Source organism: Heterodontus francisci, chromosome 14 (genome assembly GCF_036365525.1).
Source record: "Heterodontus francisci isolate sHetFra1 chromosome 14, sHetFra1.hap1, whole genome shotgun sequence".
Classification (NCBI taxonomy): Eukaryota; Metazoa; Chordata; class Chondrichthyes; order Heterodontiformes; family Heterodontidae; genus Heterodontus; species Heterodontus francisci.
This window is the reverse complement of record NC_090384.1, coordinates 43,607,018-43,631,053: the sequence shown is the minus strand read 5'-3', so window position 1 is coordinate 43,631,053 and position 24,036 is coordinate 43,607,018. Positions and strand designations below refer to the sequence as shown.

The following is a 24,036-nucleotide window of genomic DNA, read 5'->3' as shown; positions in this document are numbered from 1 at the left end:
GGTGGGGATGTGGTAGGAATATGGAATTAGTGTAGGATTAGTATAAATGGGTGGTTGATGGTCGGCACAGACTTGGTGGGCCGAAGGGCCTGTTTCAGTGCTGTATCTCTAAAACTAAAAAAAACAAAAGGACAGGATTCTTGAGGATAAAATGTCACGCGAATTTCCAGAAATTCCTGCCACTGGCATCCAGAATTCTTTGTAGCTGTTCTCACATAATTTGTACATTCAGCAATTGATTGCCCTTTACCTTCAGAAAGTTTTTGGAATTTATGAGGAGTTTGCCATGCTATGAGTGCCATCCATTATACCCTGTATTTTGGGGAACCCAGCATCATGCTGAAACTGTATGGCTCTCCCACTGCCCCCTATCAGTCATTGCCAAATTCAGTGAACTCTTCTGCTCACCGACAAGATGAATGAGATGCTTTTCTTCATTAAAGTCACTATATGCGCAAGGGGGGTTGAGTTGTGTGTTGCAGCTGCAACTGCAATTTTGCAATATTAATATTACACAAATTCTCTGCAGCTGCTTGAAATGAGTTGATGGTATAAACCAAAAACAACTTCCATTCATATAGTGCGTCCAATCTGGTAAAATGTCTTAATGCATTTCACAGGAGCATTATATATAGTGACACTGAGCCACATCAGGAGATATTAGGACAGGTGAAAGAGGTAAACTGTAAAGAGAATCTTAAAGGAGAGCGAGATAGAAAGGTGCAGAGCTTTAGAAAGGGAATATTAGAGCTTAGTGCCCAAACGCAGTTAAATCTTGGCTATAGGTCTTCATGCCGAAGGTGGCACCATTGAATACTATCTCACTCTCTTCCATCCTGTGCTGCTGCTCTTCCTTCTCCACTAAATAAACAAAAGGGAACTGCCCATTGGGAACCCCATAACTGGATTTCAGAATCTCTTACTTCAGCTGGACACGATGGTGAAGAAATATTTCCCAATAGTCTCAGGGTCACAGGCTGCTATAGAATGATCAGTATTAAGGTGAAAATCAAAAGACCCTGCCCCAAAAGCCTTTTTTTCGAATGCTTGTAATCCCTCCTTAAGTTTCCTTTAGGTTTGACTCCGAAGTAAAGGACTACACAAGTCTTAGTTGATGCTGGCAACAGGGATAATTCTTTTAACTTGCGCTGCCTTTAACTTAATTAAGCTTGGATTCTTGGTCCTCCTCACGTTAACACATTATAGTGACCACCCAGCAGTATCAGCAAGCAGGAAAGGCCACAGACCACAACAGAAGCATGAGTACAGCTGTTACAGGGCAGGTACTCAGCAGACATTGGTACTGTTTCACAATGTGTATCAAACTTGCTTCAAAATTAGTGTAAAGTTTTAGTCAAGATCTCTTACAAGAGGCCTTTTAGAAAACTTCAGCCATATGGCAGTCGAGGTAATGTGGATAGAAAGTTGGTTGCCAGACATGGAATAAAAGGTTATAGTAAATTCTTGGCTCAGATTGGAGAAAGGTTGGAATTGATGTTCCCCAGGGGTCAATGCTGTGTCCATTTTCACTGGGAACTCTATCTTGAAATTTACTGACAATGGAAAAGTAGGAGATTTGGCAAAGTGTTAAAAAGAAATGTAAAAGTTTTCAGAATGACAGACAAGGTAGGAGAATGGGCAGACAGGTGGCAGATGCAGGTTAATATGGCTAAGTGTGAGGCAATACGTTTTGAGAGGAAAAACAAGGAATCAGGATATGCATTCATTGGAAAGATGCTGAAGGATGTGGATTAAGAAAGAGGCCCAGGGGTTCAAGTACAGAATTTCCTGAAAGTAAGAGTACATGTAGATAAAGCCATTAAAAAAAAAAGCCTTTTGGGATCTATAAACAAAGACATAGGTCGGAATTTTACCTGTCCCGATGTGTCCACAGTCCTGGAGGTGGAAGTGGGTGCTGAAGTCGCTCCCGCTCAGCTGCCACCGCGCTCGAGCGCTAAGTGACCAAATAGTGTCTCGCCGGCGGAGTTTTGAATAGAAAAGGCGCCGCGAACGAGAAGGTCAGCGATGGCGGGGACGGGGCAAAAGCCGAAAGAAAGTGCTGAAAGCCATTTAAAAGGACTGTCAAACCTTAAGTGGCTCTGAGAAGGCTGCTTGCTTCTCAGAGGATGGTGGGAGGAGCAAGATTGCAATAGCAGACAGATACCAGGCTGAGGGGAACAGGAGCTGTCCTGTCACTTAAAGGGATGACCCACCATCATTTTCCATAAAGCAACCCGAGACGCTGGAGGACGAGAACCCGCTTGCAGCAATGGCTGAGACAGCCAACTGCATGGCCCCAAGGTTCACCAATGACTCCCTGCATGTCGTCCTGCAGGCGGCTGAGGCAAGACGGGAGGTCCACTTCCCACCAGACAGGAGGAGGCCTCCCCAGATCACCAAGACGGCCTAGTTGGAGGTTGCTGAGGAGGTCAGCAGCTGGGGTGTAGTCAGGACATGGATACAATGCTGCAAGCGGGTCAACAACCTTCTCAGCTCTGCCAGGGTAAGGGGCATGTTTCATTGCCTCGTGGCATTGTACTCATATGGGCAGCTAACCAGGTGTTGATGCTGTAAATTTGAAGCCATCCACCGCACAATGGACCAGAAGTGTGCCAACTGTACACTTGAATGGCAATGGTCCCAGAGGCATCATGCAGCACAAGGGATGAGCGGGTGCTCCTTCAAGCCAAGTAACTTAAATGATTGTCATGTGTCTGCACAGGAGAAGAGGGCCCAGAATACCCATAAGAGGGCATGGACTAGTGGAGGTGTGCCAAATCTAGCATTTCTCACCAGTGTGGAGGAGGAAGCATTGCTGCTTGCTGGGGAGGACTGTAGGGTACCACCTGAGCGATCCACACACCTAAATCTCATTTTCAGAAGACCTATGATCTGCTCTATGGTGACTCTGGTGGTTGCATGGCTTGCATTGTACCGTTTGCCAGCTTCATTCCATGGGTTCCTCAACGGTGTCTTGAGCTATGTCTTCAGCGGGTAACCCCTGTCGCCAAGTATCCATCCTTGCAGGCATTCAGGAGGGTTGAATAGTGCTGGCATCTGGGAGTTCCGGAGCATGAATGCATCCTGACTGCTTCCAAGATAACAAGCACACACCTGCAATATACCCTTACGGTGGTCACAGACAATTTGCACATTCACTGAGTGAAACCTCTTTCAATTAATGAAGACCCCTGACTGACCTGTTGGTGCTCTAATGGCCACATGTGTTTAGTCAATTACACCTTGGACCATGGGGAACCCGGCGATGGTGCTGAAGCCTCTGGCTCTGTTGGCCTGACTGGCGGAGTCCGTCTGGAACTTGATGAACTGTTTGCCACGCCTAAATATGGCATCAGTTACCACCTTAAAGCGGTGATGTGCTGATGACTGTGAGACTCTGCACGTCTCCTGATGAAACCTGGAAGAAGCCTGATGCGTAGAAGTTCAGAGCGACTGTTAGGTTCAGTGCGACCGACATTGGATGGCCACCCACGCAATTGGAAGCGACCTCCACTACCAGCATCTTACACAGAGATGTGACAGTCTCCCGTGACAGGTGCAGTCTTCTTCAGCATTGGCGCTGACATCTGTAGAAAGATCAAACGCAGGTGGTAGACCCTGCCTGCTGGGTAGGCTTGTCTCCTGACAGGTGGTTGCACCCGGGCCACTCTGTCATCTTCTCCCCCTCCCCCATTACGAGGCTGCAGTGTGCCAGCAGGTTGCAGGTTCCCCTGGCCAGTTGTCCTCCTTTCCCTCCTTTGGGCCGTAATCCTCCACATTAGATGAGCTGCCTCCAGAGTGCACAATTCCCATTGCTGCTGTGTTCCACAGATGCAATTAGTTCAGGTATTACCAGCCTGCTGTAGGAACAGGCACACACAACCCCCTCCCCTTCACCCAATAAATCAGTACTGCTGTGGCCCGACCAGGAGTGACTAACACACAGCTGACCCCCGCTGAACCAGCAGAAGCAACCCCAAACTTAAAAATCACGCAAAGAAATATCAATGAACAATGAACCAAAGAAAACCCTTCAACTCCTTCATAGAGACACTGCTTGCCGCTCTTTTAAAGCTGCCAGTTCCCGACACCTCCTTCGACTCGTTTTATCGCCATAAACATTGACAACCAGGGTAAAATGACTGTCAAGTGCTTTATTAACAACCTCAATCGGCCTTTAATTGACTCTGAGCGGACGGCAAGCAGTGCCTCGATCTCGACCGTTGTTCGACCAGTGTAAAATTGCGTTTAGGCATCACGATGCCAGGGACCCAACCCGACGTCATTGCCTGCCATTTTACACCTCGGATGACTCCCGTTTTTATTTGGTAAAATTCCGGCCATAAAGTAAATGAGGAAAGAAGTAAATTTAACTTTGTATAAAACATTGTTTATACCACAGCATTGTTATAGAAAAGACATTAAAGATATAGAAAAACATAGAGCAAAGATTCACCCAGATGATGCTCGGATGGGAAAATAGTTATGAGACACTTTCCATAATGGGACTATTCCTACTGGAGCAGGGAAGGAAAAAAGGAAATTCAATCAAGACTTTTAGAACTGAAAGATTGGAAATTTTGATTTGAGCAACTGAGAGAGACTAAACCCCATGAAAAATAAATCAACATAATGCCCAGATAATCTCAGTTGAAACTCCCAACATGACCACTAACCTTGAGGCTGATGTTTGCTTGGGAGATGGAGCAGATTACTAAAAGTATGCCATCCCATTGTACAGTGCATGGCCTGCTTCGCCAGCCATATAAAGAAAATCATATTTTGAGAAAAAGTCAGACATTTTATATTTTAAATTAACATTCAATTTTGCTTTAACGTATAGCCTTTTTGTAAAGCATTCTACCTGTGTTGAATGGGCAGAATTCCAGCCATTAGCAGTCATATGTGACAGGACTAAGATCCAATCACAGAGTAGGTGATAATACAGCTTGGTCATGAACGTCAGAGGCAAAAATTGGTAAGTTTATAGAATTGTTAGCGTAATTGCAACATATCCCATAACTTACTCACAAAACATGGGATGCAAATATATTCAGGAGGGGTAGTCTACTGAAAATTTAACCTAATAAATACGAGACATTGATTGGTAGGGATGAATTGGTAGAGATATGAGGTTGACAGCCATTACTGCACTGGATAGGGTGGTTCACTGCTATGCACTGTGAGCACCCACAGTCAAATATCTTCTTCAGTTACAAGGCAATAGAAATCTGTTCTTGTTCCATAATTTCGAGATCCCAGATCTGCAATATCCACTTCATTTCTCTCTGTGTCCTCACAAGGAGGTTCCACACTGGGATTGGTCTTTGGTGTGTTAGGAAGGGCGGATACAGGTGGGGGTGGGCCTTTGTAAATCGGTGCTCTCACTCCTAGGAAAAAGATAAGAACAGTCACTGCCAGCAGTATAGACTCTTGTATTCCTAGGTTGAGGGAAATTTCACTCTTTCTGAAATTTGTCTTTCATGAATTCCTAATTGCTAGATAAGATGTTAAAAATTGAGAAATTATGAGCAAGAAGGTAAGTCAAATGGACCTTTCCACCCAAAGGGTAATAGAATTGTAGAATTGGTTGCTAGGAAGCGATATTCAAACAAATAGTATAAATGGGTTCAAAGAGATAAGTAGAATTAATTCTGGAGAGAGAAGAGACTGAGAGATGTGATTAGAAGACAGGTCGGAAGCAATTAGCTTAACGGACTTTTCTCATCCCTGCTTTTTACTGTAAATATACAAGACCATCGCCCTACTTTCTAGCCAATAATATATGGAAACATAATTTCTGCCTCACATAGAAGATCCCCATTAGTCACCCCAGGGAGAAGGGGAAATAATTCATTTTATTAGATGCCACCACACATTGCCACCATTGTACACAGACAGCAGAAAAGAGCCAGGCAAGCAACTGGGAGACCAGCAAACAGAGAGGGCTGAGCAAGAGATTTGGAACTTCAGAGAGACACAAGTAGGGGACTGGGAACCTGAAGTTGGGGTGACCAGAAGCTTGATGGCTGGGGAAATGAGCTGGAGATGGAGCTAAAGGCAAATGGGAAACCTGGAGAGAGGAGAGGACAGTAGGACGAAGGCCAGAGAGAAACAACTGGGAGTAGGTGAGCCAGAGAGAAGGAAATAACACTTGACAGTCCAGAATTGACAGGAGAGCAGCACCAAGCCAGAGTAGCTTGAGTACAGTCCCCAGATTAAGCTAAAACATCACCCAACACAGTGATCACCACCTATTTTCAACCCTCGCCAAACTGAGCCTTCAGTTTCTATTCTCATAAACAAGTAGTAAAGATATACTGAGTGTGTAAGTGCAGATAAAGTGCCCTGTAGCATTTCCAATGTAGAGTTAGCTTGAATTACTGATAAATACCTCACCTACACTACACAGCACTGCACTGAATCAAAAATTTTTTAAATTTGTGTGCAGACTTATCCTTAGAATTTGGGACTTCAGAACTGACACCATGTAACATAATTATGGTCAAAACATCAACAGTCAGACTATAGTTATTTCAAAAAAAAACCCTGAACATGCTGAAAATACACAAGTCAATTAAAGCACGTAAAAAGAAAAATTGGGTTAACATTCAAACTTTATATCCTTTGTCATAACTGAAGACTGAAAGATAATCAAGCCGTTTAGTAAAGATGTTTTTTGTTTAAAAAAAAAGGAAAGAGACAAGGGAGAAATAATAAGCCGTTCAATCAGAGAGGGACTTCATTGTCTCATAGAAAACAGATGATGCGAAAGCTAATCTCAGTGATGATCAGCAATGGAAAGGAATTAAAAATCAAAAGAACATGTACATAGTTACGGTGAAATGGAGAGGACCACACAAAGGAAAAGGCAAGAAAAGGAGGGAAATTGGAGAAGCAAAATAAACTGAAATGAAAACAAGAGAAAAAAAAGGCCAATAGCACAGGCACAGATTCCCCCTCTGCCCAACCCCACTAGCACTATATTTTCAGAAAGGGTTTACAGCCAAAGTCAACCAGTTGCTTTCCCTACACCCCCATCCCCTCCTGCACCATGAGACTAACAGTACCATGCCAAATCACTAGCATACCTGCTGTAAAAAAAAATGAAAGATATAGCTAATGTCTGAAGTCAGTAAAGTCAATGTTCAGACCAGAGAGCCATAGAGTACCCAGGAAAAAGATGTATATATTTTTACATTGACTACCTATTTGTGTCTGCGATACATCATCAGCCTCTGCTCCTGCCTCAATTTATCTACCACTGAATCGTTCATGCATTCCTTTGTCACCTCCAGACATGACAATGCCAATCCTATCCTCACCAGCTTCCCATTCTCCACCCTCTGTAGATTTCAGTTCATACAAAATTCTGTCACCAGTAACATATCCCATGACAAGTTCCACTCACCAATCACTCGGTCTTTGCTAATCTATATTAGCTCCTGGTCCTTGACACCTCAAACCTTAAATTCGTACACTTGTCTTTGAATCATTTCATAACCTTGCCCTTCTACTTCTCAAACCTCCTCCAGCCCTAAGTCACACTCACCAAATCTCTCCGTTCCTCAGATTTTGGCCTCATATGCATCTCCTCCCACTTTGCCCTGCTATTAGCGGCTGTGCTTTCAGCCATTTAAGTCCTACACTGTGGAATTTATTCTTTATCCCCTCTGCCTTTCCACTTCCCTCTCCTTCTTTAAAGCCTCCTTAAAACCCAACTCACACCCCACCGAATAACTCCCACGATTTTCAGGCTTTTAAAACCTAATGTGGGGTCACTTAATCACGTCGTCTTTTGTTCTTTTACATGTTACTGGTTTCCTAACTCTATGTGCTTTTGAGAACTGTTTTCTCATATCAGTCACTCCACTCACCAAGGTCCCCTTCAGGATCAGGGTCAGATCTGCAGTCCAGGTAATCTGGGTTAAGGATCAGCATAGGGTCCTTGTCGTCCTGGAGTCGAGTCTGGGGATCTGCCATGACACATCGGTGAGGAACCTTCCGAGGCAAAAGCAATCGCAACTCTTTCCAGAATTCAGAGGAAGGTGTCTGTTAAATAAGTGCCACAAGAATGTTAGGTAAAAATTGGAACTAGAGACCAATCTTCCCAATTTTTCCTGTTATGTAGGTCTAGATGTAGTATGTGCCCAGATCATTTCATACCCTCATGCCCTGCTGTCATTCAACAGTTATTAGTTTCTTGATTCAACAGATTAAGTTGCAGCTGGATGCTAAGATAGAGAATTAGATTCCTAGAAAAAGAAGTTTCAATAGGATGAAGGGCTTTTTCTCATCCTAGACTTTTTTCTTTTATTTGTTCATGGGATACGGGCATTGCTGGCAAGGCCAACATTTATTTCCCATCTCTAATTGCCATTGAAAAGATGATGTAGGTGCACCCACAGAGCTGTTAGGGAGGAAGTTCCAGGATTTTGGCCCAGTAACAATGAAGTTCCAAGTCAGGGAAGTATGTGGTTTGGAGGGGAACTTGCAGCTGGTGGTGTTCCCAAGCGTCTGCTGCCCTTGTCCTTCTAGGTGGTAGAGGTCGTGGGTTTGGAAGGTGCTGTCAAAGGAGTCTTGACAAATTGCTGCAATGCATATTGTAGATGGTACACACTGCTGCCACTGTGCGTCGGTGGCAAAAGGAGTGAATGTTTAAGGTGGTGGAAAAGGTGTCAATCAAGCAGGCCTATTTGTCCTCAATTGTTTTGAGCTTCTTGAGTGTTGTTGGAGCTGCACCCATCCAGGCAAGTGGGGAATATTCCATCACACTCCTGGACTTGTGCCTTGTAGATGGTAGAAAGGTTTTGGGGAGTCAGGAGGTGAGTTACTCGCTGCAGAATTACCAGCCTCTGACCTGCTCTTGTAGCCACAGTATTTATGTGGCTGAATCTAGTGATTCAATGAGGCTGCATTGACTGCGATGGGAAAATTGGGTTCGTTGTGCATGGCGCCAGTCTCGCTTACCCAAGCCTAATTCGCTGTGCTGGGTGTCAGTGTGTCCATCCACTATTCACTAATGGAGGTGTCAACCTGACCTGCCCAAATCAGGAGTCAATGTTAACAGCTTTCAGTGGGAAATAATTAATCCACAAGCACTGTTGCCCAGTTTAGAAACTTCTCGCAATTTCCCCTTTGGTTCAATATGAAGAATTTGCCCAGATCTACCCAGATCAGTCACGATTCCCTATTGCAGCCATCTACTTTAAGAAAAGATTTAAGGGCTGATCTCCCAATCAGGTGCCAGAAGGTGACAAAGGTATGGCAGACTGGTACAAAAGGTGAAGTCACACGGGATCAGAGGTGAGCTGGCAAGATGGATACAGAACTGGCTCGGTCATAGAAGACAGAGGGTAGCAGTGGAAGGGTGCTTTTCTGAATGGAGGGATGTGACTAGTGGTGTTCCGCAGGGATCAGTGCTGGGACCTTTGCTCTTTGTAGTATATATAAATGATTTGGAGGAAAATGGAACTGGTCTGATTAGTAAGTTTGCAGACGACACAAAGGTTGGTGGAGTTGGGGATAGTGATGAGAATTGTCAGAGGATACAACAGGATATAGATCGGTTGGAGACTTGGGCGGAGAAATGGCAGATGGAGTTTAATCTGGACAAATGTGAGGTAATGCATTTTGGAAGATCTAATGCAGGTGGGAAGTATACAGTAAATGGTAGAACCCTTGGGAGTATTGACAGGCAGAGAGATCTGGGCGTACAGGTCCACAGGTCACTGAAAGTGGCAACGCAGGTGGATAAGGTAGTCAAGAAGGCATACAGCATGCTTGCCTTCATCGGTTGGGGCACAGAGTATAAAACTTGGCAAGTCATGCTGCAGCTGTACAGAACTTTAGTTAGGCCACACTTAGAATATTGCATGCAATTCTGGTTGCCACACTACCAGAAGGACGTGGAAGCTCTGGAGAGGGTACAGAAGAGGTTTACCAGGATGTTGCCTGGTCTGCAGGGCATTAGCTATGAGGAGAGTTTGGATAAACTCGGATTGTTTTCACTGGAACGACGGAGGTGGAGGGGTGACATGATAGAGGTTTACAAAGTTATGAGTGGCATGGACAGAGTGGATAGTCAGAACCTTTTTCCCAGGGTGGAAGAGTCAGTTACTAGGGGACATAGGTTTAAGGTGAGAGGGGCAAAGTTTAGAGGGGATGTGCGAGGCAAGTTCTTTACACAAAGGGTGGTGAGTGCCTGGAACTTGCTGCCGGGGGAGGTGGTGGAAGCAGGTACGATAATGACGTTTAAGAGGCATCTTGACAAATACATGGATCGGATGGGAATAGAGGGATACGGTCCCCGGAAGTGCAGAGGGTTTTAGTTTAGGCAGGCATCAAGATCGGTGCAGGCTTGGAGGGCCGAATGGCCTGTTCCTGTGCTGTACTGTTCTTTGTTCGGATGAGGGTTCTAACAGTGGGCATGAGGTAAGGATACAGGTGCAGAGTGTTGGAAAGGTGGAAGTAGGTGGTCTTAATTATGGATGGAAAATGGAGTCTGACAATCAGCTCAGGCTCAAACAATATACAGGAATGACATGCCAAACCTAAGAAAGCAGCTGAGAAGCAGATTGGAATTGGGAATTATAGAGAGGGAAGGAAAGAGGGAGTGAGGGAAGGAACTTGTACTTTCATTATCTCAGGATGTCCCACAGTACTTTACTGCATATCAATCGCTTTTGAAATGAGATCACTGTTTTGTTTGAATTCTTCCTCTGGCAGTGGGTGTAAAAAGGTGCTCCCACAGTGCTGCTCAGCAGGGAGTTCCAGAAGATGAAGGAACAGCGATATAAGTCAGGATGGTTCATGACTTGAAGGTGATGATGTTCCCATGCATCTGCTGTCTTTGTCCTTCTCAGTGATAGAGGTCACAGATTTGGGAGGTTCTGCCAAAGGAGCCTTGGAGAGTCCTGCAATACATCTTGTAGACAGTACACACTGCAGCTACAGTAGTTGGTGGCAAAGGAGGTGAACATTTAGGGTAGAGAATAAGGAGCCAATCTAGTAGGCTTCTTTGTCCTGGATGGTATCGAGCTTTGAGTGTTGTTGCTGCTGCATCCATCCAGGCAAGCGGACAGTATTTTAATTACACTTCTAATGTGCTTTGTAGGTGGTGAAGAGGCATTGAGTCAATTGCCATAGACAACCAAGCCTCTGACCTGCTCAAATGACCATGGCATTAATGTTATTGGGCCAGTTGAATTTCTGGTCAAAAGGTACCCCCAGGAGGTTGATCGTCAGGGTCTTGGCAACAGCAATACCAATATAATCAAGAAAAGATGGTTAGACTTTCACTTGTTGAATGTGGCCATTGCCTGGCACTTGTGTGGCACAAACATTACTTGCCACTTATCATCCCACTCCTTGAGTTGTCCAGGTCTTGCTGCATGCGAGCATGGACTGCTTCATTACATGAGGAATTGCAAACAGAGCTGAAACACTTTGCAATCATCAGTGTACAACCCATTGTGACTTTATGATGGAGGAAAGGTATTGATGAAGCAACTCAAGATGCTGCCCTGAGGAACTTCTTCAATGTCCTGGAGCTGACATGACTGGCCAACAGTCATGGCCATCTTCCTTTGTGCCAGGTATGATTCCAGCCACTGGAGTGGTTTTTCCCTGATCTCCACTGACTTAATTTTTGCTGTGGCTTCTTGGTACCACACTCTGTGAATGCTTGATGTCAAGCGCAGTCACTCTCACCTTACCTCTGGAATTCAGTTCGGTGTCCATGTTTAAACCAAGATTGTAATATGATCTGGAGTTGAGTGGTGTGCAGGCCACTACTGAGTAAGTGTCACTTGATAGTGTTGTTGACAACTCCTTCCTTCTCTTTGATATTGATTAGGAATGAGCTGATAGAATTATAATTGGCTGGATTAAATGTATCCTGTTTTTCATGTAAAAGGACATACCTATAGAATTTTACACATTGTTGGGTAGTAGCTAGTGTTGTATCAGCACTGGGACAGCTTGGCTAGGGGCACAGCTAGTTCTAGAGCTCTTCGGGGCCCATAGCCTTTGCTGTATCCAGAAAGCTCAGACATTTCTTGACATCATGTGAAGTGAATAAAATTTGCTGAAGACTGACTGACTTTGTGATGCTGGGGGCCTCAGGAGGCAGAAATGGATTATCCACTCAGCACTTCTGGCTGGAGATGGTTGTGAATGTTCAATTTTGTCTTCTGCACTCATGCTGAGTTCCGCCATCATTGAAGATGGGGATATTCATGGAGCCTCCTCCTCCTAGTAGTTTCTTAATTGTCACTAGCCACTGACTCCATTCATCTCTCTTGCTACTGTCTGAGGCTGAACCAGACTGTTCACAACCCTGGTGTTCTATTTGACCAAGACGAGTGTCCAACCATCTTTCTGCTCTATTTCCAAGATCGCCTACTTCCACCTCCATAGCATTGCACATCACCAACCCTGTATCACCTCATGTGGTGCTGAAACTCTCATCTATGCCTTTGTAACCTCTAGACATGACTATTATAATCTCCTCGAGCCCTACAACCCTCTGAGATCTCTGCACTCCTCCAATTTTGGTCTCTTGCACATCGCCAATTTAAAGCACACCACCACTGGTGGCCATTCCTTCCGCTGGCTAGGCCTAGGCTCTGGAATTGCCTCCCTAACCCTGTCCACCTCTTTAGCTCTCTCTCTCCTCCTTTAAGGTCCTGCTTTTTTTTTAATTGCCCAGGCATATCCTGTCCACAAAAAGCAGGAAAAATTCAAACCAGCCAATTACTGCCCCATCAGTCTACTGTTGACCATCAGCAAAGTGATGGAAGGTGTCGTCGACAGTGCTATCAAGCAGCACTTGCTCAGCAATAACCTGCTCACTGATGCTCAGTTTGGGTTCTGCCAGGGCCACTCAACTCCTGACCTCATTACAGCCTTGGTCCAAACATGGACAAAAGAACTGAACTCCAGAGGTGAGGTGAGAGTGACTGCCCATGACATCAAGGCAGCATTTGATGGAGTATGACATCAAGGAGCCCCAGCAAAACTGGAGTCAATGGGAATCAGGGGAAAAATCTCCGCTTGTTGGAGTCATACCTAGCACAATGGAAGATGGTTGTGGTTATTGGAGATCAATCATCTCAATCCCAGGACATCAATGCAGGAGAACCTCAGGGTAGAGTATAAGGCCCAACCATCTTCAGCTGCTTCATTAATGACCCTTCCCTCCAACATAAAGTCAGAGGTGGGAAAGTTTGCTGATGATTGCACAATGTTTAGCACCATTCGCAACTCCTCAGATACTGAAGCAGTCCGTGTCCAGACGCCACATGGCTTGGACAACATTCAGACTTGGGCTGATAAGTGGCAAATAACATTCGTGCCACACAAGTGCCTGGCAATGACCATGGCAAACAAGAGAAAATCTAACCATCTCCCCTTGCATTCAATGGCACTACCATTGCTGAATCCCCCAGTATCAACATCCTGGGGGTTACCATTGAGCAGAAACTGAACTGGACCAGCCACATAAATGCTGTGGCTACAAGAGCAGGTCAGAGGCTAAGAATTCTGCACCGAGTAACTCACCTCCTGTCTCCCCAATGCCTGTCCACCATCTACAAGGCACAAGTCAGGAGTGTGATGGAATACTCTCCACTTGCCTGGATGGGTGCAGCTCCAACAACAATCAAGAAGCTCGACACTATCCAGGACAAAGCAGCCTGTTAGATTGGCACCCCATCCACTCCCTTTACCACCGATACACAGTAGCAGCAGTCTATACCATCTACAAGATACACTGCTGCAACTCATCAAGACTCTTTCAACAGCGCCTTCCAAACCCGCGACCTCTACCACCTAGAAGGACAAGGGCAGCAGATGCATGGGAACACCACCACCTGCAGGTTCCCCTCCAAACCACATACCATCCTGACTTGGAACTAGATCACTGTTCCTAGCCTGGGTCAAAATCCTGGAACTCCTTCCCTAGAAGCACTGTTGGTGTGCCTACACCCCAAGGACTGTAGCAGTTCAAGAAGGCAGTTCACTACCACCTTCTCAAGGGCAATTAGGGATGGGCAATAAATGCTGGCCTCGCCAGCGACACCCACATCCCGCAAGCGAATAATAAAAAAGGTGCTCCTTAAAACCTATAACTTTGACCAAGGTTTTGGTCACCTATCCTAATATTTTCTTATGTTACTTGGTGCCGAATTTTGTTTGATAATGCTCCTGTGAAGGGTCCTGGGACGTCTTATTATGTTAAAGATGCTACATCGTTATTCTTGTCTACTTCCATTTACGACTGATATGGAAGGACTGCAGACTTCGACCTGATCCATTAATTGTGGGATCAGTAAACCCTGACTATTCCATGTTGTTTTCACTGTTTAGCATGCATGTAGTTCAGTGTTGTAACTTCGCCAGGTTTGCTCTTCATTTTCAGGAATGCCTGGTGCTGCTCCTCAATGAACTAGGATTAGTCATCTGGCTTGATGGGGATGCAGGAGTGAGGGATATTCCATGCCATGATGTCAATGTTAAAGGCTTTCAGGGCCTCTTGGCTTGTATACCACCGTGCTCCCACCAGCATTTTTCCTCTGTTTCAGTTTGAATAATTTACCCAAATCCACCCCACCATTGATTGAAATGCTACAGAAAAGTATAATCATTATGCCACTCTTTGTGTGCTCGTTTATAAGTTTATCATTTAGGCCCCTGGATGCACAGAGCAGAGGTTTCAGAGCTATTCTATTTGGTCAGGTTTCAGTTACATTTAGCTTGGATGTTCAACTACTGTACCATTGATGTGGAGGTCCACAGTAGGAGAGTAATGCTTTTCCTCTGTGCTTTGAGAAGTTGAATGGCGGGGTGAGACAGCTCCCTGTACTGGCTCTCGAACATGATGAAGATCGGCCTCCTGGAGAGATCCAACAGCTGCCATAGAGCTTCCCTGCAAAAGACAAGGTATACCTGTCAGAATAATGAACAAATCTGACAACTCAAATCAGCAGGACCCACACAAACCAATCCAGAACTTAATTTCATCTAACGTGGCCAACTATAGACCTTACAGCACCCTGACCATAGCAGGACTTGCCCTTAGACTTAACCCATATTGACCACTCCAGGCTTTAGCTGTTTCTAAGATCTGAACCATACCAAAACCTAGCTGCACAAAACATTAGCAACACACAATACTTGTTACTTCAAGTCTTTTGTCGTGTGATCCAGGGCAAATACGTCTGCAGTAAGTGTTTGCGCCTCATTGAGCTTCGGCTCAGAGTCATTGAACTGGCAGCAGACACTGCAACACATCACGGAACGGGAAAGTTACCTGAACACTTTGAACCAGGAGGCCTTACATCCCTTAGGATAGGGTCTTCTGATTTGGTCAGTGGTTAGGGACAGGAGAGTGTGGCTGCAGCTGAAGCAGGTAAAGGGACCCAGAGGGCAGGAGTGCAGAAGCCTCAGCCTTTGTCTTTGTCCACCAGGTTTGAGGTTCTTTCAGCTTATTTGGATGAGAATGAGGGCTGCAGGGTGGATGAGCTAACTGGCTATGGCACCGTGGTACAGGAAGCCATTCGAGTGGGGGGAGCAAAAAGGAATGTACTGGTAGTAGGGGACAGTATAGTGAGGGAGATTGACACTGTTCTCTGCAGCAAAGAGCGAGAGTCCAGACGGCTGTGTTGCCTGCCCGGTGCCAGGGTTCGGGACATCTGCTCAGGGCTGGAGAGGAACTTACAGTGGGAGGGGGAGGATCCAGTCATCATGGTCCATGTAGGTACCAACGACATAGGCAGGACAAGGAAGAAGGTTCTGCATAGTCAGTATGAGGAGCTAGGCACCAAATTAAGAATCAGAACCTCAAAGATAATAATCTCTGGATTATTACCTGAGCCACGTGCAAACTGGCATAAAGCAAATAAGATTAGAGAAATGAATGCGTGGCTCAAGGACTGATGTGGTAGAAGTGTGTTCCAGTTTGTGGGACACTGGCACCAGTACTGGGGAAAGTGGGGACTGTACCGTTGGGACGATCTACAGCTGAACCATACTGGGACTGATGTTCTAGAGAGCAACATAACTAGGGAAGTAGAGAGGGTTTTAAACTAAATAAGGAAGGCAAGGGATCAAATTTGGGAAGATGTGGTAAATCAAAGAGTAGAGAGAAAGGTATGAATATGGGAAATGATAAACAGACCATGACAAGGACCGATAGAGAATACAAATCTAAGAGTAAATCAGCAGTCAAGGATAGACATTGCAAAAATAATAAAAGGGCAAAACTAAAGGCTCTGTATCTGAATGCAGGTAGCATTCAAAACAAAACAGATGAACTGATAATGCAAATAGAAACTAATAATTACAATCTGATAGCCATTACAGAGACATGGCTGCAGGATGACATAGATTGGGACCCGAATATTGAAGGGTACATGATATTTAGGAAGGACAGGAAGCTAGGAAAAGGTAGCGGGGCGGCTCTGTTATTTAATGATGGTATTAGCACATTAGAGAGGGATGATCTAAGATCAGGAAACCAGGATGTAGAAGTGGTTTGGGTCGAGATGAGCAATGATAAAGGCAAGAAATCACTTGTTGGAATGTATACAGGGCCCCTAACTAACCACACAGTAGGACAAAGTGTAAAGGAAGAAATAATGGCAGCTTGTCAGAAAGGTACATTGATAATCATGGGGGATTTTAATCTACATATAGACTGGAAAAATCAGATGGGCAAAGGTAGCCTAGATGAGCAGTTCATAGGATGTTTTCGGGATAGTTTCTTAGAACAGCACATTCTGGAGACAACCAGAAAGCAGGCTATACTAGACCAGGTATTGTGCAATGAGATAGGATTAATTGATGACCTCATGATGAAGGCACGCCTAGGAAGCAGCGATCATAATATGACTGAATTTTACATTCAGCTTGAGGGAGAGAAGGATGGGTCTAAGACTAGTATTTTAAACTCAAATAAGGGCAATTATGAGGGCATGAAGCAGAACTGGCAAATTAGGTTAAGGGATAAGTCAATAGAGATGCAGTGGTAGACATTTAAAGGGATATTTCAGAATATACAGAATAGATACATTCCAATGAGAAAGAAAAATTCCAAGGGGAGGACCTACCATCCGTGATTAACTAAAAAAGTTAAAGATAGTATCAAACTTAAAGAAAAAGCATATAATTGTGCAAAGTTGGGTGGCAAGTCAGAAGATTGGACAGAATATAAACAGAATATAAATAACAGCAAAGAATGACTAAAAGATTGATAAGGAGGGAAAAAGCTAGGACACTCGGACACTAATGAGAGAAAGCTAGCTAAAAAGATAAAAGCAGATAGTAAGAGTTTCTATAGCTATTTAAAAAAGAAAAGTTAACAAAGTGAGCGTTGGTCCTATAGAGAGAGAGTCTGGGGAATTAATAAGGAAAAATAAGGATATGGTAGATGAATTAAGCAGGTATTTTGCCTCGGTTTTCACTATAGAGGATACAAGTAACATCCCAAAAATAGATGTAAATCAGGAAATGGAAGCGAGGGAGGAATTCAATAAAATTACAATCACCAGGGAAATGGTACTGAGTAAATTGTTGGAGCTGCGGGCTGACAAGTACCTGGGTCCTGATGGATTTCATCCTAGGGTCCCAAAAGAAGTGGCTAGTGAGATAGTTGATGCGTTGGTTTTAATTTTCCAAAATTCCCTAGATTCGGGGAAGGTTCCGTTAGATTGGAAAATAGCCAATGTAACTCCTTTATTCAAAAAGAGAGGGAGACAGAAAGCAGGAAACTACAGGCTAGTGAGCTTAACATCTGTCTTAGGGAAAATGTTAGAAACTATTATTAAAGATGTTATTGCAGGGCACTTAGAAAAATTCAAGGTAATCAGGCACAGTCAACATGGTTTTGTGAAACGGAAATCACGTCTAAGCAATTTATTGGAGTTCTTTGAAGAAGTAACATGTGCTGTGGATAAAGGGGAACCAGTGGATATACTGTACTTAGATTTCCAGAAGGCATCTGATGAGGTGCCACAGCAAAGGTTATTGGGGAAAATAAAAGCTCATGGTGAAGGGGATAACTTATTGGCATGGGTAGAAGATTGGCTAGCTAACAGGAAACAGAGAGTAGGCATAAATGAGTCATCTTTTGGTTGGCAAGATGTAACGAGTGGTGTGCTACAGGGATCAGTGCTGGGGCCTCAACTTTTTACAATTTACATAAATGACTTGGATGAAGGGACCAAAGGTATTGTTGCTAAAGATAAATAGGAAAGTAAGTTGTGAAGAGGACATAAGGAGGCTACAAAGGGATATAGATAGGTTAATTGAGTGGGCAAAGATCTTGCAAATGGAGTATAATGTGAGAAAATGTGAAATTGTCCATTTTGGCAGGAAGAATAAAAAAGAAGCATATTATCTAAATGGTGAGAGATTGCAGAGCTCTGAAATGCAGAGGGATCTGGGTGTCCTAGTACATGCAAAAGGTTAAAATGCAGGTTCAGCAAGTAATTAGGAAAGCTAATAGAATGTTATCGTTTATTGCAAGGGGAATTGAATACAAAAGTAGGGTGTTATGGTTCAGCTATACAGGGCATTGGTGAGACCATATCTGGACTACTGTGTACAGTATTGGTCTCCTTATTTAAGGAAGGATGTAAATGCATTGGAAGCAGTTCAGAGAAGGTTTACTGGACTAATACCTGGAATGGGTGGGCTATCTTACGAGGAAAGATTGGACAGGCTAGGCCTGTATCTGCTGGAGTCTAGAAGAGTAAGAGGTGACTTAATTGAAACATATAAGATCCTGAGGGGTCTCGACAGGGTGGATGTGGAAAGGATGTTCCCCCTTGTGGGAGAATCTGGAACTAGGAGTCACTGTTTAAAAATAAGGGGTCTCGCATTTAAGACATAAATGATGAGAAATTTTTTCTCTCAGACGGTCGTGAATCTTTGGAACTCTCTTCCCCAAAAGGCAGTGGAAGCAGAGCCTTTGAATATTTTCAAGGCAGAGGTAGATAGAGTCTTGATAAGCAAGGGGTTGAAAGGTTATCGGGGATAGGTGGGAATGTGGAGTTGAGATTACAATCAGATCAGCCATGATCTTATTGAATGGCAGACCAGGCTCGAGGGGCCAAGTGGCCTACTCCTGCTCCTAATTCGTATGTTTGTATGTACCCAAAACAGGTCACATCAGACAAAGCCAAACATACCCAACCCAATGTCATTTTCTCCCATTGCATAAACTGACTGATCTCCTGCGTATGTAAATCTTCCCCATTTCATACTCATCCATGCCCATTCATACAAAACTTAATTCCATATACCCTACTGACCCCTATTATGTACATCTACACCTACCTAGGCATCTAACCTCTAATCTCTGTGCAAGATGGCTTATAAATAAAACAACATTTATGCATCCTATATATCAGAGCTACCTCATTACATACAACTATCTCATATGTAAATCCCCCTCTATCTAAGGCTCATTTTGTGGATCCTTAAGACCTGCACATATATAAACTACGAATAAAGATTTGTGGCCATTCGCAACTCTCCAATAACAAATAGAGAGCAACACCATGAGGATCTAGAGATGTTTCAGGGAGAAGCAGAGCTTCTTTACATTTGGAGATAGTGTGTTAGCTCCTCAATGGCTAAATGGGCAAACATCCTGCTTGGTGTGGTACCAATCCATACAAATTGAGAACCTTTCAGGTTCAACCCATAATTTGTAATAAAAACAAGAAATGCTGGAAATACTCAGCAGGTCTGGCAGCATCTTTGGAGAGAGAAGCAGAGTTAACGTTTCAGGTCAGTGACCCTTCTTCAGAACTGGCAAATATTAAAAATGTGAAAGGTTATAAGCAAGTAAAGTGGTGGTGGGGGGGGGGGGGGGGGGGGGGGGTGGTGCAAGAAATAACAAAGAAGGTGTAGATAGGACAGAGGGTCACAGAATAACCAACCAGAAGTTCATGGAGGAAAGGCAAACAATATGTTAATGGTGTATTGAAAGACAAAGCATTAGTACAGATAGGGTGTTAACGCACTGAAAACTGAACAGCCGCAAGTACAAACATGAAAAAAACAGTGGGTAAGCAAACTGAACAAACCAAGATGAAATAAAATAAAATAAACAAAAAAAAAAAGAAAAAAGAAAAAATAACTAAAAATAAAAGTAAAATGGGGGGCCCGTCATGCTCTCAAATTATTGAACTCAATGTTCAGTCCGGCAGGCTGTAGTGTGCCTAATCGTTAAATGAGATGCTGTTCCTCGAGCTTGCGTTGATGTTCACTGGAACGCTGCATCAATCTCGGGACAGTGATGTGAGCATGAGAGCAGGGGGGTGTGTTGAAATGGCAAGCAAACGGAAGCTCGGGGTCATGCTTTCAGACTGAGTGGAGATGTTCCGCATAGCAGTCACCCAGTCTGCGGTTGGTCTCCCCAATGTAGAGGAGACCACATTGTGAGCAGCGAATACAGTATACTACATTGAAAGAAGTACAAGTAAACGGCTGCTTCACCTGAAAGGAGTGTTTGGGGCCTGCGATAGTGAGGAGAGAGGAGGTAAATGGGCAAGTATTACACCTCCTGCGATTGCAGGGGAAGGTGCCATGGGAAGGGGACGAGGTGGTGGGGGTAATGGAGAAGTGGACCAGGGCATCGCGGAGCGAACGATCCGTTCGGAATGCTGACGGGGGAAGGGAGAGGAAGATGCCTTTGGTAGTGGTATCACGCTGGAGGTGGTGGAAATGACGGAGGATGATCCTTTGGATATGGAGGCTGATGGGGTGGAAAGTGAGGACAAGGGGAACCCTGTCGCAGTTCTGGGAGGGAGGGGAAAGGGTGAGGGTAGAGGTGCGGGAAATGGGCTGGACACGGTTGAGGGCCCTGTCAACCACAGTGGGGGGGAATCTTCGGTTGAGGAAAAAGGAAGACATATCAGAAGCGCTGTCTTGGAAGGTAGCAACATCAAAGCAGATGCATTGGAGACGGAGAAACTGGGAGAATGGAATGGTGTCCTTATAGGAGGCAGGGTGTGAAGAAGTGTAGTCGAGGTAGCTGTGGGAGTCGGTGGGCTTATAATGAATATTAGTCGACAGCCTATCCTCAGAGATGGAGACCGAGAAGTCGAGAAAGGGAAGTGTCGGAGATGGACCATGTAAAGGTGAGAGAAGGGTGGAAATTAGAAGAAAAGTTGAAAAAGTTTTCCAGTTCGGGGCGGGAGCAGGAAACAGCACCGATACAGTCATCAATGTACCAGAAAAAGAGTTGGGGGAGGGGGCCTGAATAGGACTGGAACAAGGAATGTTCGACATATCCCACAAAAAGACAGGCATAACTAGGACCCATGCGGGTACCCATAGAAACAGCTTTTACTTGAAGGAAGTAAGTGGAGTTGAAGGAGAAGTTGTTCAATGTGAGAACAAGTTCAGCCAGGCGGAGGAGGGTGGTGGTGGATGGGGACTGGTTTTGTAATTAGTAATGATTTATATTATCTCATTTAGTTTAGAAGCAGTCACAGCACTAACAAATCATCAGGTTCCTTCCAGCACAGAGCCTACATGACAGATAAGGCAACTTAGCGTGTCTCAATTTTGCAGAAACGACATTTCTCCCCTCGCAATTTATCCTTTATTTTCCTTCCCTTTCCTTTTTCTTGGTTACAACTGTATTGAAAACAACCACTGGTGCACCAGTCCCTGATGTTCTGTGTCAGAATGGTGGTGGCTGGCATGCATTTCCTACTCCCCATTGATATCCCTCATGGGGATTATCTAAAGCCAACAATCTGAGCACCTTGATTAAGTGGCTTTGCAGAAAGAAAGTCTTGCATTTATGTAGCATCTTTTACGATCTCAGGACATCCCAAAGGCCTTTACAGCCAATGAAGTACTTTAGATGAGCAGTCACTGTTGTAATATAAGAAACGCGGCAGCCAGTTTGCACACAGCAAGCTCACAAAAACAGCAATTGAAAATGACCAGATAATCTGTTTATGTGATCTTGATTGAGAGATAAATATTGGCCGGCACACTGGAGATAACTTCCCTGTTCTTCTTCAGAATAGTGCCCTGGGGTCTTTTCCACCCACCTGAAAAACTGAGGCCATTGCACTTTTGTCTCATCCAAAAGAGGGCACCTCTGACAGTACAGCACTCCCTTCGTACTCCACAGGAGTATCAGCCATAATTTGTGTGCTCAAGTCTCTGGAGTGGGATGTGAACCCACAACATTCTAAGGGCGAGAATGTTATCAACTGAGTCATGGCTGACAAGAGAAACTGTGTGCAAAGTGGGTTTCAAAAATTAGATGTCTTGGCAGAACCTAAACCTTTAATGTTCTGCTGAGCGTATGTTCTAAATATTTGAAGGGCTGTTTACAAACTGCATCTCCTATCAAGACGAATGCAACATCAGCATTAAACATTTCCAGTTTAATATTACTACAGTGTATCTCCTAGCTTGTTCATTATGCCAGTTAGTCATGCCATATTACTAAATGTAACACTATCTTGATGACAGTATCTGTGATCAAGTACAAGGTCCACATGTTCTTGAAACACAGTGGGAGATACAGAGCTGTAAAGTGCAACCGGAAAACTCGGTTTAAACAGCACCAATAGTGCTATAACTACAGGAGTTCTTAAACATGAAAAAACAACAGTTTAACTAAATTCCACTGGTGAAAAGTGAGACACGTGATGTGTTAGGTGGCAGCTGTTATTGTAAACAGTTCAGCATGGGTGACATGGAGATGGAGCACAATACACAGTTTTTAAACAGTATAAGATGTCCAGTTTTTCTATACCTTGTGGCCTCCATATGCAATACTTCAAAATAATTATTTTGAAGGATTTTTAAAATTATATTCAGATGAGATTTATATGCCATTGACCCATTGCAGCTTTCCTCATGTTGCAGAAAATGGCCTGAGATGCCTCAGAGTTCCAGCAATTCTGATGACTGGTCAATGACCAGACCACTCACAGCCTATGCCTCAATCTATCTAAATATGTAACTCTACTGGAGATCCAGTCAGCAGAACACATTAAATCTATCACTGACTTGTATGATGCCACATCACCTGTACACATTTATTTTAAAATGACTGTACAGGATATGCCACCCTCCTTCACCCCCCGCTATTTCTCAGCTCAGTAGTGTGGGAGATACCTAAAGTTCAGCCTGCACCACTCCTGCTCCAGGTACGCCTTGGACAGCACCACAATCAGACGGCGGCAGCGACTGACGTTCATTATCAGCTCTGCAGAGGGCTCTGGGTCAAGACAGAAACAGTAGTCAGTGGTAAACAAGTGAAGAAGCTTGAAGGGGGTGTTAGATCACAATGACTGGTTACAGCATGAAACTTTACAGCAAGAAGCTTTTATTCAAATAAATTTATGAAGCAACTATATTGATTTCGATGAGTACTGATCCTGCATTGCGGATTCTATTATTCCTTACTGACCCCTCTAAGAATTAACCAGCTGAGCTTGGGTTTTAAAAACTTGACGTTGTAGAGGGAACTAAAGACCGAGGAAAGTTAGGAGCTCCAGGACAGCTCAGTTGGCAAAGGCAACATGCATGGTGTCAGATAGTGATGGTGCTTTGGGCACAACAGCTTAGGTCTCCGGATCAGTGTAAAGGGAAAGGCACCTGATCCTGGCAGGATGTCATGGTCATCCAGGTGTAGCTTGTATCCATATCTGTTCTCCAGGTGTGGCTTCAGGATGAAGTTGACAAATTTGCGGTCATCGTCAGCAGACATGTAGGAAACATAAGCATCATATAATTTCCCATCTGGGAAGAGAAAAATCAAAAGGAGAAATTAACATTCCTGCACGTCCAATAAAACACATTCACAGAATGGAAACTTTGAATCATTTTCACAGGTCATCATCTGCCAGTTTCCTTACCATATGTGGACAATGTCAGTTTGACACCAGTCTCTCACCAATCAAGTTGCCAACCAGACATGAAAAGCAACTTACCGAACCTGTATAGCACATTGTCTATAGGTACAACTAGCCATCCAATCTACACTTGTTG

The 24,036-nt window shown here is 44.2% G+C and overlaps 1 protein-coding gene across 3 annotated transcripts in view; it reads right to left on the bottom strand.

Annotated features, from left to right (window-relative positions):
• Nucleotides 1-24,036, bottom strand: part of sigirr (single immunoglobulin and toll-interleukin 1 receptor (TIR) domain) — a 60,503-nt gene that overhangs the window by 1,537 nt on the left and 34,930 nt on the right. For 2 of the 3 annotated variants that reach the window (XM_068046093.1, XM_068046095.1), the window contains 5 exons: nt 23,644-23,787; nt 23,161-23,263; nt 14,779-14,929; nt 7,878-8,052; nt 4,069-5,390 (listed from right to left, as the gene is read on the bottom strand). In XM_068046093.1, the coding sequence (XP_067902194.1) occupies nt 5,197-5,390; nt 7,878-8,052; nt 14,779-14,929; nt 23,161-23,263; nt 23,644-23,787 (767 nt within the window). In that variant the 3' untranslated portion in view covers nt 4,069-5,196. Of the gene's footprint in view, nt 1-4,068; nt 5,391-7,877; nt 8,053-14,778; nt 14,930-23,160; nt 23,264-23,643; nt 23,788-24,036 lie in introns of those variants that run through there. The other variant, XM_068046094.1, reaches the window with a different exon arrangement.